Genomic DNA, 17,484 nt, shown 5'->3' on the forward strand with positions numbered 1-17,484 from the left:
TTATGCACACAGCGTAATTTTGTGCACACAAACTCACAAACTCCCAAATTCCCTGAGACACCGGGCATAAGTTGTTGGAAGCGTTGGAAGTGTTGGAAGTGCTGCAAGTTTTGGTCCGAGGACTGCTGCTTTGCGCGAACAGCAGAGGAATCACCACGCCTGTTCGAACGCTCGCACTGTTCGCTAAGCCTCCAGTTGAGGCGGATTTTGGGACACTTCGGGGGACATTATTCGGGGACGTTGCTCAGAAAAGCATTTTACGAGGCTTCGTCGGAAGCACCGTCCGTATATATATCATCCGTAGGGTTGCGGTTAGACGTTCCGGGTTAGAAAATGAAAAAAGCCGTATTTTTCAGTACGGTTGTCTGAGAGAGCAATTAGATGGCTGTTTAAGAAGTGAAGAAAAGAAAAAAGTAGCCGGAATTTCTCATCGCGTAAACGAGTTCTGGATAGAATAGCAGCTTCTGCTTTCAACGGGCTCAAGAATGTCGGTTGTTCTCACTAAAAATCGAGACGAAAGGGACGAGAATCTCAGCTGGTGTCTAAATATATATTAAGATTGGCATTCTGGTAAAAAATAACCGGGAAATGTTGAAACTGCTACCAGCGAGCATGATATGATTCGATAAGACTGGTAATTCGACATGAAACGACACCGGATGAGATTGGGCTTCGTCGCCATTCACTAAAGCTTTATCAAGAGATCAGCTTATCCTTTGGCTGCTCATAGGACAACGAGGGATGTGATTTGCCGGAGACTAATTGCAAGAGCCATTCATCTTCAGCAGTGCAGATTAGCCCATCATGTCTTGGAATCAGTGGCATTGTTCAGAGTGTTTCAGGGAGCTATTTCGTCTGCTGTGCTGAGATTACTTCCAGCGAGTGTTGAGTGTCTGCTGCTGGGACCTGGCGACTATGCTGTGGTTAACACAGCTCGACCACTGAATTCCAGCAGTGTTCACATCGCAAACCTCCATCGACTATTCCCTTATTCTCCAACATGCCTGTAGCACCAGCACCAGCACCTCCAGGCCTCCAGGCCTTCAGGCAGCACTGCCAGCTGGAGTCTGGCAGTTGTGGGCCATCAGAACAAGGTCTCTATTGGCGATTTGCGAGTGCTCACAAGTGCTCCACGACGACTTTGTTTGCGCAAAGATAACTTGCAACCTTAAAGGCTTCAGGTCGTCCTTTAAGACCACACTTATTGGCCAACCATACCAGTATCCACAGACCTATATTCGTTTGAGTTATATCGTTTTTCTACAGGTTATTCACTTTTGTAACAAATGGGCCAGTAAGAGCTATCACTCGCTGTTTTCTTCAGCTGATTGTCTAACAATCGTTAAGCTGACATTTTAGCTAGCTTATGGAAAAACTATTAAATTGCTCAATCTTATTTGCTCTTTCTTGTTATTCTTTTATATTCTGCAATATCTGCTCCTATGTCTTTATCTCAGTACGCTAGCTGGGTATTGTGCTCTGCTTTTTTTTAAACTTTGCTCAAATTGTCGCCTTCTTTAATAATTTTCTCAAACATATCTCTTTGGCTTTCTGCTTTTTTGTTGTTTTTTTCTGCTTTTTTTTTTTTTCTGCTTCAACTATTTATACCAAATCGATTTCCCATTTTATCACTACAAAATACTTGCTATTGTATCATATCCCTCTTGAAATTATTTTTTTTTTCCACTTTTTTCCCCCTCCATATACCACCAATATATCTTGTACACATTCAACTCACACCAACCAAATAGCATCATTCAAAATGTCTCTAAGATTTGGAAGAATGTTTAAATCAAAGCAGCTGGAAAGAGAAAAGCAAAAAGAATTGGAAAAGCAATTGGAAATGGAAAGAGAAATAGCTGCTGCTGCTGAACAAGCTTCCAACTTCAACATGACTCAATCAATTATCACCAGCACTGTCTCCTCCATAATCAACGAAGACGCTTTTGATTCCTTGCCTTTGCCTAACATCCCTTCTTCAAGATACCAAAACCACGTAATAAGCAGCAGTTCAAGCATCAGCAACATGTCCCTCAACCACTACCACTCAAAGAACTCCTCAATAAGCACAACCACAATCAACACACTCAACAACAGCAATAGCAACAACAGCAATACCAGCAGCAGCAACAACAACAGCAACAACGGCAACGGCAACGGCAACAGCAACAGCAACAGCAATAGCTTCAACAACCTCAATAACCTTAGCAATAACAATCTTTCTGCTAACAATGTCAATATCAATATCAATACCAGCAATTTCAATACAATAATTAACAGCAACAATAACTACTCGACTTCTCAATTACATCGATCATATTCAAACGTAATCCATTCGTCGAGTCCCTCCCTAACTGAACTCGATAGCTTTGGAGCATCCAATTCATCCAATATGGAAAACACCCTAAGCACAGTCAGCGACTATTCAAACAACCAACTAGTAGTTTTAAAACTATCCCCAGCTGAAATATCCATATTGAGACAGAGTTGGAACGAAAACATATCTCCACCATATGAAAAGGTCGATGGAATTTTACAATTGGTCGACGAAGACTCCAAGATAAACTCCCTATCTGAAGTATTTAGTTCGATTCAGTTTTGGAATGAGATTCAAAACAACGCCTTTTTAATCAACCCAGAACTAAATGGCTTTTTGCCCCCACCATCTCACCAAGCAATTTATTTCACTGGTATTCTCAGAATGGCAGTCTTGAACTCTGAAGACTTGTCTGTGCTCGTTGATTATCTTGGTGGAATAGGCAGAAGACATGGAATTATCTTCGGAGCCGAACCCAATTTCTTTCAGGATTTGGGAGTGGCAATAATGAGAACATTAAATGAAAGATTTGGAGAAGCTTTTAGCCCTGAGATTGAACATGTCTGGATATCTTTATATTGTTTTCTAGCCAACACAATGATTGATGCTTGCAATATCGACACCATTTTACCAGAAGAGGAAAACCATGCTCCAGAACTCGATGATTCAGCCATGAACTTTTTCTCGCAGTATAGTGACATTTTAAACATTAATCAAAGAAAAAGTGGAAACAATAACTATAACAATAACCGAAATTCTATTGTATCGAGAAGAGAGAGGAGTCTGACCAAAATCAGAGACAAGGACAGAAGGTTGAATAAAAAGTCATCATTTACCAACAGCTCGACGAATAACTATAGAAACAATGTTAATGGGTCTGTGCGACCTGAATCTAATTTAACAAATGGTTTTTTTTGATTATATGTAATTTGATTTTTATTGCTTTTTTATTTTGTTTTGTCTTCAATTCTTTTGTTCATTTCTTTTATTCATTGATTGGTTTAGGATTATTGTTTCAGTTTCAGTTTACTTTTTTTTTTTTTCTTCAATTTGTTCAATTTGTTCGACTTGTTAAGTAGTTTATAATAAATTTATAATCAAATTAGATTAAATTAGGTTTGAATTAAATTAAAATTAAATTAAATCAAATTAAATTAAATGCCCTTTTTTGTTATAAAATTCCAATTTTGCAAAATGTAGATTAAATTTGAGGAAAAATGGTATAATGATATGGAATTGGGATATATTTCAAAGAGTATTACATAAATAAATAAATAAAGATTTAGTTTAATCTTTTAAGGAAAAGAAATATTCTCGGTAAGAGGTAAAGCAACAGGATTGGATGAGGAATATAAATCTTTTAAGATGGATGTTTTAGGATCCTAAAAGTTGATTTTTTCCAAAAGGTCGAAACAAACTTTAGAAGCAAGTCTTTTGATAACTATTTGGATAAAAAAAACGGAACAGAGATTGAGAAAATTTTAGTTTGTTACTTTAATGTCTTGAATTTTAATTTATAATTTGTAAATGATGAATGATTGTAATTTTAATTGAATAACATTTTGGTGAATGGATAAACTAGTGTTGAAAATTAAGCTGATGAGATTACATCAATAAATATTGCTTAAAAGCGAGTAAATTGAGTAGAAATAAGTAAATAATTGGATAATTTTTTTACAAAAATTAAATGAAAATTTTTTTAAAATTAACTAAATAATTAAAATTAAATAAAGGATTAAACAAGAGATTAAAAAAAAGGGATAACTAGCAATTTTTTTCATTTTATTATTTTTTCATTTTATTATTTTATTATTTTATTATTTTATTATTTTATTTAATTTCTTTTGTTTCTTTTTACAATATTATTTGTAATATTATTTAATTTAGTGGATCTTATTAATAGAAAGTAAATTCCAAAGAGCAAGATGCGATTGGTTTTTAGATTGAAATATTGATGATCAAACACATAAAAAAGGAATGTTCTTTGTTTTTTTAATTGTGAATTCATTGTACCAATTTCGAGAATTGAGAATAACATTTGATAACAGAGGACATTTGCAATGGTATTTGATAATACTTTATGATAATATTTTATGATGATTGATGACACTTTATGATATTTGGAATATTATGATACTTGGAATATTTTGTTTATCAGAATCAGGGAACGATTTTCGATGAAGCATTGCTGGAACAAATAATAGACTGCCGCAGCCAATTTTAAATGCAAAAAAAACTTGGTAAATGTGGAAGAATAAGAGAGAGATGAAAGAATATGTTTATAGTTTAGAATTGGTGTCTAAGAAAAAGAAATTGGGTACAGGATATCGATATTTAATTTATCTCGAAAAACAAAAGAATGGAATAATTGGTCTTTGTTCACAGATTTATATGGTTGAATATCCATATTCACTACCTCTTTTGGCAACATTTTGTGGTTTTAGGAGACGAAAACACAAAACCTCAGAAGTGAGCAAAATCCGGATCCAGAAAGCAGCCAATAGATTATCTCCTTCTAGAAAGGGTGAGGTACTGTCTTATGCGGGTGTGTTCTGTGATAGCCGGACAATAGAGCCCTGCATGGCGTCTTTGGGACAGGAACAAGAAACCAGGCCTCTGTGATCCGAAACCACAAGTCGGGGCAGGCAGTGTGTCTAGGACGAGTGTTCTGCAGGTTTCTGGGCAAGTTCCAACATGCGCAACACACATGCATGCGTGTGCGTGTGCGTGCACACATGTCCCGGTTGTGCAGACCGCTCTTTTCAAACTCAGCACCGACCTTGAGGTGAATCTGCGTTTTCAGTGCGTTTCTTCTCTGGCCCTGCTCCGAGCATGCGCGCTGATTGGCTGTTCGCTGTGGTGCTTCTGCTTCTAGCTTTCTGCTGCCTGTGGTGAAATCCCGGCGGCAAACGAAGGTGTTTGCGTTGCCCTCCAGCGGAATATGACTCCGGAGTAGCGACACAGAGCTCGATATTCTGGTAAGCAGCAGCTTCAAAAGAAGAGCTAGAATTGCACTGTGTCGTAAGAGAATACGCCAGCTCTGCTCTCTCAACCTCTAAGGAATACTCTGATGGCCCCAGTGTTCAGATCAGCGTGCTTCATGGCTGTTTCAGCTGAGGAGACACGTCCTGCTAGAGAAGAAGCAGCTGCAGCAGAGGCAGAGACAGAGGCAGAAGCTGGTGCTAGAAGAGCTGCCTGGGTCCTCTGCTTTGCTTTCCCTCCTCCAGCTTTATCTCAACTAGGAGTGCAACAAGAACATGGCATAGCATAGCAGCAACATGGGCTTTTTAGATTCTTTGAAATCTCACTTTTAGATTTGCTAGAATTTTGTTAATTTTGTCAATTTTTTGTGGTCTAAAAGTCAAATTGCTAAATGTTAATTCACAGGTATAAAACTACTTACTATTTTGGTTTTATAAATTTTATACTGGATAAATTTTATAACTTCAAAGATTGGATTTATGTGAAATTAAAATTGTTATTTCCATTTATTCCATTCTATTTACCTATTAGGTCCTTTCTGCTATTCCTTCATCCTATTTTTATTATTTACTTATTTTTTATCGATCCTTTAATTTATATAAATATTCATCTCCCCTTCCCTTCATTTTTTCCCAATACTCTTAATTTAATTTAATTTAATTTAATTTAATTTAATTTAATTTAATTTGTTTTGTTTTGTTTTATTTAATTTTATTTTATTTTATTTTATTTTTAATCTAATTTTAATTAAACTTGCTAACAATAAGCAAATAATAGCACACTTTTGTCTCATATAATTCACCACTCAAAATGTCCTTATCCAAAAGAAGATACTTCAACAGATTCCTCAAACATGCCTCCTTCTCCATAAAACCTGATAACATCGACCAATCCTCTCTTCATGAGTCCTATAATACCAAAGATGCAAACTCTCTTGCAAACGCAAGATCCTTATCAATAGTCTCCCAGCTATCTCCCATCATCTCAAACCCAAATAGCTACAATCATCTTCACTCCCACTCTCCTACTCCCACCATCACTGAGGAATCCTCCCTCTCAACCTCAATTAAAACTGACTCAAACTCCTCCTTATCAAGGGTCTCAACCAACACTGGAACCTTCAGCAACATTGAAAACACACACTCCTCTCTTTCCTCAAACTCGTTGGTAAGAAACAAAAGTCTTCGCTCTGCTAATGATACTCAAAGCACAACCACAAAAACTAATAGCACAATAAATAGCAACAACAACACCAACAACAACTCCCAAAATAACTTTGACTTGAAACTATCCTTCCATGAAAAACAACTTCTAAGAAAAGCCTGGAACGAATCCCTTGCTGATGAAATCAATCTTTGCAACATAGATGCCTCCTTAATCTACGACAACATTCAAGAAGTCGTTGATAAACAAGAATACAAAAACTTCTGCTCTCTATTTGAAACTGTTGATTTTTGGAACAGAGTGTACGACCAAGTCTTGATCATCAATCCTCCTTTGAGATCACAACTACCTCCTGCCAGACACAGAACTGCCTTTACTGGTATCTTTAAAATGGCCATCTTCAACCTCGACGATTTGTCCAAATTGCAAGACTTTTTAATTAAATTGGGCAGAAGACATGGTAGAACCTTGGGTGCTACCAAAGAATTTTACGAAGACCTTGGTATCTGCTTGAATAAGGTCATCTCTGATAGTTTTGGCCTCTTGTTCACTCCCCTACTAGAGTACTTGTGGACAAAGTTATTCTGCTACATTGCCAACATAATGTACCATGCTTGTGATACAACTTCCATTTTGCCTGAAGAATTGTGTGTCAACAACAATACTATCCAAGACTTTAACAACTGGAACTCCTCAGCTTCTCCAGTGGACTACAATCCCTTTGACCACACCATCACAACCAACGACGATGTGATGGAGACAAACATCCACTTGACTGCCCACAACTTTTACAATTACAACTCCTACAACAATTCAAATTACTCAACCTCCCATGAAAATATTCTCAGCAATAGCACAACCTACAATAACTACAATAATTACAATAATTACAATAATTACAATAATTACTCAAACAAAAACAACAACAACAACAATGATTCTTATCTGATAAGCACAACCCTATCCGATTTCTCAATGCTAAATGGCCCTGAAACTAAGAAAAAAGTCATTAAACATAAAAAATCTCTAATTAAAAACTTCTCTTTTCAATCAGCCACCAATAACTCAAATCAATCAATCAAATATTATATCTAAAGAAGCAAATATTCTTCCAGATAATTAGTCTTTGTTTTTTGTTTTTCTTATTAATTTGTTGTATTATGACTAATTTTATTTTCTTATTTCTTATTTCTTATTTCTTATTTCTTATTTTCTTTATTGTGTGCAATTTTAATCTGTTTTAGTATTTTTGTTGTTATTGTAATTATTAATTTGTAATTTTAGTTCAGTCTAATTTACAATTCTAGATGGTTAATTCTTTTATCTTAATTTATTGGCTTGTCATTTTATTTCTCTTTAATTATAAATTATTTTACTATTTATTATTATTTACTTTTATAAACTGTATAAATTTTTTTCTGATTTAAAGGCGTTTTTACTTTAGAATTTTTTTGTCTTAGTTTTAGTTTTTTTTTTTCTTTCAATCATTGATCAGTTCAATACATATTCTCCTCCTCAATTATTAATTGTAAGCCTTGCTATAAATAAATAAATAAATAAATAAATAAATAAATAAATAAATAAAATTTACAATTTTTTGTTTTGAATTGAGTATTTCGTTCATTTATTGAAGGGCTGAAATTTCATTGAATAGCAAATGAATATCTCTTTATTCTTTCCAAATCTAATAATCATTTATTGTCATAAAGACATAAAGACATAAAGACATGGAAAGAAAATCGCCTTCTAGAAAAGATTCTAAATAATAATTAAACAGGAAAAAGATAGTTTTAAAAATTAAGAATTTCCTCAGTTTTCTTTCACAATAATACATAACAATAATTATATCCATTTCAATTCCACTTGAATCGATTTCATTTATTCATGAAGTTTTCCTGAAATTTCTCTGAAGTTTCTCTAAAATGAGTTAAGCTAATACTTCAAGGCAAAATTCAAAAAGCCAAAATGGTTCAACCAATATTCCTGACTCTACTCCAGTTGATGTTTGTTATTGAAATAGGTAAAAAAAACAATAGCAATTTCAAAGCTAAATTTGGTACTAAACTTTGCTGATTTTGTTGCTAAGCTAGCTTTACATTTCTAAAGATAATAAGCTAAAATTCACCTGTCAACTTTTGTTTTGTTGAATCAGAGTGAACTAACCAATTTTAAATTTATAACCAATTCTAAGTCGACAATTGGGCTGATTGAAACGATTGAAGGCGATTGAAACAACTGCAAAGCTGGTAATTCAGCTCGATGTAAAGAAGTAACTGGAAAGCAGTTTTATTGGCCCAACAGACTCCCTTTCACAGCTGGGGCAGCAAAACTTAGTGGACTTGATCCAAAGGATGAACTTTAGGCTGCTGGACCAAGTTTAATTGAGAGAAGCAGCCAATCAAACTAGACCCCAACAAGAGCTTAAACATATATATGAGTTTGAGCAAAATCTTAATGGCACTTTTAGATTGGGGAGTGTTGGCAGCAAAAGCCTTGAGGAAAACAATCGAATGATAATGGGTATCTGCTGGAGGAACCATTGGTGAAGAAGCAGGCCCTTTGCCCCCAAATGATGGTCTAATCTCTGTTCAAGTGGAAATGAAGCAACTAGTGCCAAATCAGAGTGGTATTTGTATTAATTTGTACTCAAGGAAGTTATCTGAGCCACTAGAACTGATAATCATGGTAATCTATATGATAATCTATATGATAATCATGTTGATAGTCATGTTGGTAATCACTCTGGAATCACTTTGAAATTACTTTGGAACCATGTTGATAATCAATGGCAATTAAAATGGCTGTGACATGGCTAAAAATGGACTTATCAATGATAAAACATGTCTGTTACTTATTTTTGCTGAGTGTGGTTAAAATTCTTTACAAATAATCAAGATTTTACTTTATTTAGATTAAATATTTTAGATATTCTAGATATTCTAGATATTTTTGTTTCTTTTTTTACTCTATTTATTTCAAAAGTTTTCAATACAAAAAAACAATCAAATAATTGGATCTTTCAAAATTGATGATCTTTATAGGCATCAAAATATTGGTTCTTTTGAAAATTGTAATTACTAATTAGAACTTATTAATCTTGGTTAACTTTGCAACAATACTAATAAAATAAATATCGCAAATACTTGGTATTAGATTAGATTTATTATTAATATTTTTTGATTTTTTTTTTTGGTTTTTGGTTTTTAGGGTTTTTTTTGCTTGTTGATGGTAAATAAAACCTATTCAAAGTATTAACTCAACATCAACCAAGATGAAAATACATTCAGTGGTATTTTGGATAATCTGTGTCAATAATTAAAATTCCAGAAATGTAAAAACCAAAACTTTTAAATGAATCAAGAATTTGAATTTCATTTCATTTTTTTTCTTTTTCTTTCTCTTTTGACTTTTTGACTTTATTGACTTTATTATTAAATCACATATTTGAGTTTTTGGTGTTTGTTTGTTCTGCTCTTGCTCTTTTATCTTGTTTTAGGCTTTATGTCAACAGTTTTTAGTAAGCAATCCTTATTGTCAGAAAAAGATTCAGGATCAGTGTTATAATTGTGATTATGAGTATGATTATGATTATAATTGCACATGTACTTGACCATGAGTTTTCTGTGATTTGAAGCTTGCCCCAAAATTCAAATAGGAGTAAAATTGCTTTGTCTGTTTTTCTATAAAGTAAAAAGAAAGAGAAAGAAATAAGGCAAAAAGGAAAACCAGTAAAGCAAATAAGATTGAAATTAATCAGTAGATAGTCAATAGAATTGAGAAGAGTCAGGATATTATAGGATATGATATGTGATATCTTGTGATGTTTAAATATCTAATTGAATAAAAGGAGCCAAAAAAGGATAAATAATAATATATTATTTATGAGAAAATTATTATGTACATAAAGAAGTAATGTGTGATGAAGACTCGAGAGAATTTTTGATTTGTGAATGCGAGAAAATAAAAAAAGATTGTGAAAATAAAGTTTGGGGGACCTAATATAATAGTAAGTACGAGACGCATGAAGACGTGTTTCTACGCAGAGAAGCGCTGGGGTTTTAAAATCATAATCCGGATAGTACAGTGAGAAGGACTGCAGTATCTGGAAGGGTGAGCCAAAAGATGTGTAGAAACCAAATTCCGAATAAATATATATCTGTGCGTGCATATATGCGCATATGTGGATTCCTGAAAATAGTGAGACATGCCTATTATCAGGACATTACCAGAAAATTAGAGCCCTACTCAAATACATGTAGATCTATGTAGGTGCATGTAAGCTGTGGAAGAACTAGTAAAATATGCATTTTCGATAGAAAAAAAAGTATGAGGACCATTAATAAGAGCGTAATGAGATCACAAGCAGATAGCGCTGAAGTCGTGGAGATATTACATGGAAGAATTAATTAAAAGGAAAATTAAAGAGAAGCGATTCACGACTAAATTCAGGTTAGATCGAAATACAAAGAGACAGATGAAATAAAATGAAATTGAAGTATTGAAATTAGTCGATTTTGAGAAACAATAAAACAGTAAGAAAAAGATAAAAAAAGAAAGAAAGTGAAGCCTGTAAAATAATAATGTTTTATTTTAATTAATTGGTTACAGGAAAATATGTGAAAAATTTAAAATAATCTAATTAAAAAAAATAATAAATTGGGTAAAAAGAGATTAATTGAGATTGAATGAAAGAGGATTTTTCAACTATTCTAATTGAGACAAGTGATAGAACAACAAACCAATTAAGTAAGTAATTAAATAATTATTTCATTAGTTTATAATTTTATGATTTTATAATTTTATAATTTTATAATTTTATAATTTTATAATTGGGTAACTTTATGACTTTTCTTGTGGTTCAGTCTGAGTCTTGAAATCAAAATCAAAATCGTCCAAAGTTATTACAGGACTAAGGGGAGATGGAGAATTATTACCACTTATATCAGAGTTGTTTATCGATAATGAATTAGCAGGAGAATATAAAACTTTTGATTCAGATCGTTTACGAGGTTTGTTGTCGAAATAGATAGCAGCTTCAGTGTTTAAACTCAATTTGTTTTTATTATTTTTGCCACTACCACTATTATTATTATTGTTATTGTTATTATTATTACTATTATTATTATTGCTAATATTATTATCATTTGAATACGAAGAATCATTAATATCAGTGTCAATGGGTGAAATTTCGGTTTGGATGTTCAATTTGGGCAATTCATTATAACTTGCTGATTTCTTTGCAGGTTTTGGTTCTTTATAAAGAGTGCTGGATTCAATATGATCTATTTTATTGTGCTCATCGCTAAGAAATTGGTCGATGTCGCTGGTATCTAGAGAAGAAAAGGAATTGCTTTTCTTTCTAATTAGGGTCTCTGTCAAGTTGATTTGAATAGTTTTTTTGTTGTCCCAGTTGAACTTGACGATTATGGAGTCCTTTATCAAAGTGAAAATTTTCAAGGATAACAATTCATTTGCCAATACAATAACAATTCTGCTTAGTGAAGGGAGCTCTGAGAAATACTCAATGAGATCGTTATTGGCCTTTATCTCCTCGTTTTGGTAGACCTTTGCCTTTATTTCTGCTGACAATTGCTTGAAGTCAATATCTTTTTGAATGTTGGAGATGATGATGGTTGTCTTTGGTTTAGATGATAGGTTTGACATTGTGAAGTGAGTGTTGGAAACAGATTATCAAGTATGAAGAAGAGAAGTGCGAATCGAGTCAGCACAGCCTGAGTATTTATATGCTTTGATCCAGATTATATATCTGCTAGCTCTGATTGGTATGGCTTTTATTCTGCTTATTCTGTTTATTCTCTTTCTTTTCTTCTGTTTATCTTCTGTTTGTGTTTTGGTGACCTCTGAAGGTTATAGCCGCGAGACGATCTCAGCCCCAAACACCGACACCCCCTCCCACAACAGCGGGGTTTGTGCACAGTGGACAAGCGCGCACTAAAAAAACGTACCGTTGGTCTTCAGTCTGACGGGGCCGAGACGCATGACAGCCAGCGCCGGGAGCATCTTTTCTGGGGCGAAGAAGCAGAGGAAGATGGGAAGAGAAGAGAAGAGGAAGAAGAGCAGAAGAAGCGAAGAAGAAGATGGTGATGGACAACAGAGGCAGTGCTGGAGAAGAGCCAGTGGGTGCTGAGCTGGGCAGAGGTCAGCGATGAGATGCAGAGGTGATGAAGAGCTGTGAAAAAGTGATGAAGAGCTGTGAAAAAGTGATGAAGGAGTGAAGAGGTGATGAAGTAATAAACAAGTAATGAGCAAATGCTAGATAATTGCTGAATAATTACTGAAGAACTGTTGGAGAGCTGCTGAAGAACACTTCTGTGTCTGGAGAAGGTCAGCCTGGTACTGAAGACGAAGGGAGACGAGTGGATTGATTGGTCCACTTTGATAGTATCTATCATTGCACTCGTAGCTTGGTGAATCATTTTATGATGATAGACGTCTCAGTATTCTTGTACTGTTAACAGTGGGGAAATACATCTTATTCCTTGGTCTTTTGACTTCCAATGCAAATCATAGTTATACTGGTACTGATTAATTAATTCAAGCTAATCTTAAATCAAAAAACTAAAGAATACAGAATAGAGAATAACATTGAACTCCCTGTGTTAATTTCTACTTGTTTATTCTTAATGTCACTCTTGTTTTTCCTCCCAATTTTATTTTTATTTTGCCCTTTGCTCACTCTGTACATAACCTATATCCTATCCTATATCCTATAACTTATATCCTACTTTTTATATTCATCAAGCATTCAAATTAACAGCAATTTATTTTTATTTTTTTGGATATTGATTAAACAAAAAATAAACTATAAACCCATTGGTGCCCAAAATTAAACCATAAATGATATTTGTGATATTCATTTGCAAAAAAAAACAAAGACAAAGGAAAACAAATCAATAAAAATTCAAAATCAGTCAAACAGTTGAAATAATCGACAAAAACTTTTTTAACTTGAATAATATTAATTCTTTTAAGTGAAAAATCAGCTTTTTTGTATGTGAATCATAAAAGCATTGTGTTGAGTAGTTTTACAAGCTTAATGCTTCTTTATTATTTAGAAAAAATTGCCATAATCTGTCAATTAGATCATTATTCAAGTAAATGGAATTACTTCATCTTTTGTTTTTTTTCACTTTCACCATCATTTCTTTGCTTTCTTTCTTATTTAGTTCCTAATTATTGCCATTATTGCCATTATTTCCATAATAGTAATAATAATAAAAACATGATAATAAATTTAATCGTGTAGATGACGAAGATTAATTTTAGTTTCAAAAAATAATATGTCAATGCTCTTTCTATAGATAACTCTTTTGGGTCTTTTGAATTTATTTTTACCAATATATAGATGTAATTGATAGATATAATAGGAAGTTGCGATAATTATCAAGTTTAAAGAATAACAGTAGTGAATAAATAACAGTTTATTTCAATGTTTCAAATTATTTCAAACTATTTCAAGTTATTTCAAATAAATCATCTTTAAATTATCTTAATCATCTTTATCGCCTTTATTACCTTAAGGGGTTTTTGATTAAGAAAATAGATAACAAAGAAAATGGAAAATGAAAAAAAGAATGAATTTACTATTGATTTACAATTGCAATTTATGTAAATTGTGAATTGGATTTTGCTTTTGATCTTAGCTTTGAAAATAGTGAAAATAAGTAGAACTAAAAAACAAACTATATTTCAATTAATGATTATATTTTATAATTCAATAAAAAAAATAAAAAAAAAAAAGATTGGTAGGTTTTATGGTATTTTTAATCTGCTGAAATAACCATGTATTTAAATTGCATTAAAGCAATGTAATCCAATTGACTACTGATTTATTGCATGGTCTCTATAGTATTGACTGATTAGATTACTGTTTTGTTCTGTGGAAATGGTTCTATTTGAAATGAATAGATAAACAAGTAAATCAGGGAAAACAAGACATGTTATAAATGAAATGACATTTTAACAGGACAAACTTTAAAGAAGGAAAGAAAAGAAAAGAAAAGAAAAGAAAACAGTTATTCCTTATCATTTTTGCCAGGCTAAAAGATAAAATTTGCCAAAACCAATTTGAATCTGGTCATAAAACAAATCAGTAACTAACCAAACAAACAAAACCCATGAATAAAATTGGAAAATTTCAAGCCCAACCATCAGTTACGCTATAACTTATGACAAGTAAAAATGGCCAATCTATATTGAAATAGCAGTATATTTTCTCCCACAAGAAAATAAAGTTCCTAAATTTATAAAATAGTCAGTCAACTTATTATCTGTCAAAAGTTATTTCTGGATCATTACAGAATAATTCAAGTCAAAATATGGGCGATAGTTGTTTGAGGTAAAGGATAATCGAGCAGTTAATTCAGTGTCTAGGTGGTTGATTGAATAGCTGGCCAAACAGTTGAGTAGCTGGATGAAAATTTGATCTCCATAACCAATACAATCATGAGCAGCAGCCAGTTTATATGAAAGAAAATATCCAAGTCAGAAGTGTTGATTAAGATTCAATTGTGAATCTTTTCTTGCCTTGACTGTAATTCTTTAAACCTTTTTAACATAATAATAATCACTACCAACTTATATCTTTTTACTAATTTGTGTTTTAGTGATTTTGCTAAAAGATATGAGCATTAAATAAATTCAAAAGCATATCCCCTGATTATACTCTTTTGAACAACCAATTGTAGCTCAAGAGCCAACCCAAATTACTCAAGAATCAGCAGTACGATTATTCAAGTTGTGATTCCAGTGGGTTTTGCTTTAAACTTGAGTTAAACTTCCAATACAGCACACATTCTTGCAAGCCTTTGCTGGCACCAGCTCTCACCAGCCAAAGATCTACGTCGACTTCTGGACAAGTAAATACGTAAGCCTGAAAATCACCAGTGGGAGCAGGCCATTTGCGAGCACCGAATTCCACTTCTCCCACCACTGGAGCTGGTGTTACAGCAAGGCCCCTGCTGTTGTTTCTGCTGCTTCTGCTGCTTCTGTCACTCGCAGAGTTGCCGCCACCGGAACGCGCAAATACTCACGGAAACTCGAACGGTAGTCGAACATAGACGGATGTTTACAAACAATGCACAAACACGACCACTCCCGAGGTTGCCGCAAGTTCCGGCGTTTGCTACGATCAGCAATCCGTCGACGGAAACTAGGTTTGCCTTTAGAATTTTCTCAAACAGTTTTTTTATCTTTAAAATTAATTTTTTGCAAAAATTTGATTTTCTGTTGGTGTTGTTTAATATTTATCTTCATACAATAACCTATATTGTTCACCTAATAAGAATATTTTGTTATAAAAACTGTTTTAATTCCCCCATTTTCTTTCAACATATTTTTTTTCTTTGGTATTTCTTCTGCTTTTGCTTGGAAAAAAAAATTTTATAGTTTCCTTTTGGGATTTATATTCCTTTCTTTGTAGTTTTTCCTTTTATTTTGCTTCCTTTTATTTCATTTCACTTTAATTTGCTTTGATTTCTGTTGTCCTCTATCTCGCTGTTATAAAGACCTCCCTCCACTGCTCTACCACACTTCTTACCCCCAACAGCTCTTCAACAGCTCCTCAGCATGGACTTAAACAATCTAATGAGCAACACAGGCCAGAGCAACAACTCTCGTCACCATCACTCCCACTCCCATTCTCTGAACCATGGTCACCATCCTATTGATCCTCACAACAACCCCATTAACCACCAACTCTCTCCCAACCAGTACAACCAATCTCTCATGAACTCTAATATACCAATCAACACAATCAACAACCTCAATACCCTCAACCAATATCCTATGAATTCTCCGAACTACCAGTACCTAAACTCCATGAACATGACCAACCAAGCGTCGTCTCCCTACAACATCACTAATCCCCCGAATAACCTACATCTCAAGACCTTCAGTTGTGACAATTTTAGGAAAAATTCCTCCCATTCGCTCCCCATGGACAGAACTCCAAGTGTCAAACTACCTGGGGTAAAGGAAATCCTTCCAGGGGACTTCAACCACAACCAAATCGAAATGCAAGAATACCAAATCCACAAAAGTATGCTGCAACAAAGAGTTCATCCCCCCATCCTAAAATCATCAACTTCCTTTGCTAATTTTCGTCCAGTGATAAACGAGTCCCCTGCCAGTCTTATGATGAACAAAAACGACTCAATCGACAACTTCAAGAGAAAAAGAAAAAACCTACCCAAAGCAACCACTGATGTCTTGATGAACTGGCTAAAGGAAAATTTAGATCGTCCTTATCCTAATGCAAGAGAAAAAAGCTATCTTTGCACTCAAACTGGTTTGACCCCACAACAATTGGATAACTGGTTTATTAATGCCAGAAGAAGAAAAGTAACGTTGCTAAAGGATATGAGAGATAAGCATGTTACAATTGCTTCTTAATTCCATCCATTCTCCAATTAAAGAAAAACAAATTGACTTTAAAAGTTTTAAAAAATTTAAATTATAACACACTCATATATAAGAAAATAATTGTTGAAATAAACAATTGTTTCTCATTTTCTTATTGTTTTTTTTTATGTTTTTTTTTTATTCTTTTTTTTTATTATTTCTCACACATTTCAATCTCCCTTTTCTTAATCAAAACAAACATGTATTATAATTTTCTTAAAATTTAAATTTTTTACAATTTTTATCAATTTTTGTTTTCTCCTGTATTAATATTAAATTTACAATTTTCCATCAAAAGAGAAATTTATTGCTCAATGTTAAATACATTTCTTCATATATTTAGCAAAAAAGTTATAATATATTATATTAATAATTACAATAACAATTACAATAACAATAACAATAACAATAACAATAATAATAATAATAATAATAATAATAATAATAATAATAATAATAATAATAATAATAATACAAGCAACTTTCACATAATTGTCTATTTTATTCATAGATGAATTGTCAATTGACTGGATAAAAATTTAAATAAAAATCATTTCATCTTGATCCTCCTAAGATTGAAAATAATAATGATAATAATT

The 17,484-nt window shown here is 33.2% G+C and overlaps 7 protein-coding genes across 7 annotated transcripts; 5 read left to right on the forward strand and 2 right to left on the reverse strand.

The window, feature by feature from the left end:
- Positions 1–1,000: 1,000 nt before the first annotated feature.
- On the forward strand, positions 1,001–1,159 carry ASCRUDRAFT_82855 (uncharacterized protein; the record flags this gene model as incomplete). The annotated part of the gene is made up of 1 exon (XM_020194787.1): positions 1,001–1,159. One exon carries the CDS (start codon positions 1,001–1,003, stop codon positions 1,157–1,159), a length of 159 nt encoding a protein of 52 aa, XP_020044567.1.
- Positions 1,160–1,762: 603 nt separating this feature from the next.
- ASCRUDRAFT_10311 (globin) lies at positions 1,763–3,235 on the forward strand (the record flags this gene model as incomplete). Its single annotated transcript, XM_020188558.1, has 1 exon — positions 1,763–3,235. The coding sequence occupies one exon, from the start codon at positions 1,763–1,765 to the stop codon at positions 3,233–3,235; it is 1,473 nt and encodes a 490-aa protein (XP_020044568.1).
- Positions 3,236–5,954: 2,719 nt separating this feature from the next.
- ASCRUDRAFT_77968 (globin) lies at positions 5,955–7,564 on the forward strand. Its single transcript, XM_020194082.1, has one exon. It carries the CDS (start codon positions 6,110–6,112, stop codon positions 7,556–7,558), a length of 1,449 nt encoding a protein of 482 aa, XP_020044569.1. The 5' UTR covers positions 5,955–6,109; the 3' UTR covers positions 7,559–7,564.
- Positions 7,565–8,793: 1,229 nt separating this feature from the next.
- ASCRUDRAFT_82858 (uncharacterized protein) lies at positions 8,794–9,003 on the reverse strand (the record flags this gene model as incomplete). The annotated part of the gene is made up of 1 exon (XM_020194788.1): positions 8,794–9,003. The coding sequence occupies one exon, from the start codon at positions 9,001–9,003 to the stop codon at positions 8,794–8,796; it is 210 nt and encodes a 69-aa protein (XP_020044570.1).
- Positions 9,004–11,055: 2,052 nt separating this feature from the next.
- On the reverse strand, positions 11,056–12,127 carry RCN2 (Rcn2p; the record flags this gene model as incomplete). The annotated part of the gene is made up of 2 exons (XM_020194994.1): positions 11,056–11,510; positions 11,616–12,127. 2 exons carry the CDS (start codon positions 12,125–12,127, stop codon positions 11,303–11,305), a joined length of 720 nt encoding a protein of 239 aa, XP_020044571.1. The 3' UTR covers positions 11,056–11,302.
- Positions 12,128–12,248: 121 nt separating this feature from the next.
- On the forward strand, positions 12,249–12,419 carry ASCRUDRAFT_82860 (uncharacterized protein; the record flags this gene model as incomplete). Its single annotated transcript, XM_020194790.1, has 1 exon — positions 12,249–12,419. The coding sequence occupies one exon, from the start codon at positions 12,249–12,251 to the stop codon at positions 12,417–12,419; it is 171 nt and encodes a 56-aa protein (XP_020044572.1).
- A 3,386-nt stretch (positions 12,420–15,805) lies between these two features.
- On the forward strand, positions 15,806–16,955 carry ASCRUDRAFT_77973 (homeobox domain-containing protein). The gene has a single exon (XM_020194083.1). The coding sequence runs from the start codon at positions 16,052–16,054 to the stop codon at positions 16,874–16,876; it is 825 nt and encodes a 274-aa protein (XP_020044573.1). The 5' UTR covers positions 15,806–16,051; the 3' UTR covers positions 16,877–16,955.
- Positions 16,956–17,484: the final 529 nt, after the last annotated feature.

Source organism: Ascoidea rubescens, assembly GCF_001661345.1.
Source record: "Ascoidea rubescens DSM 1968 unplaced genomic scaffold ASCRUscaffold_19, whole genome shotgun sequence".
Taxonomy (NCBI): Eukaryota; Fungi; Ascomycota; class Saccharomycetes; order Ascoideales; family Ascoideaceae; genus Ascoidea; species Ascoidea rubescens.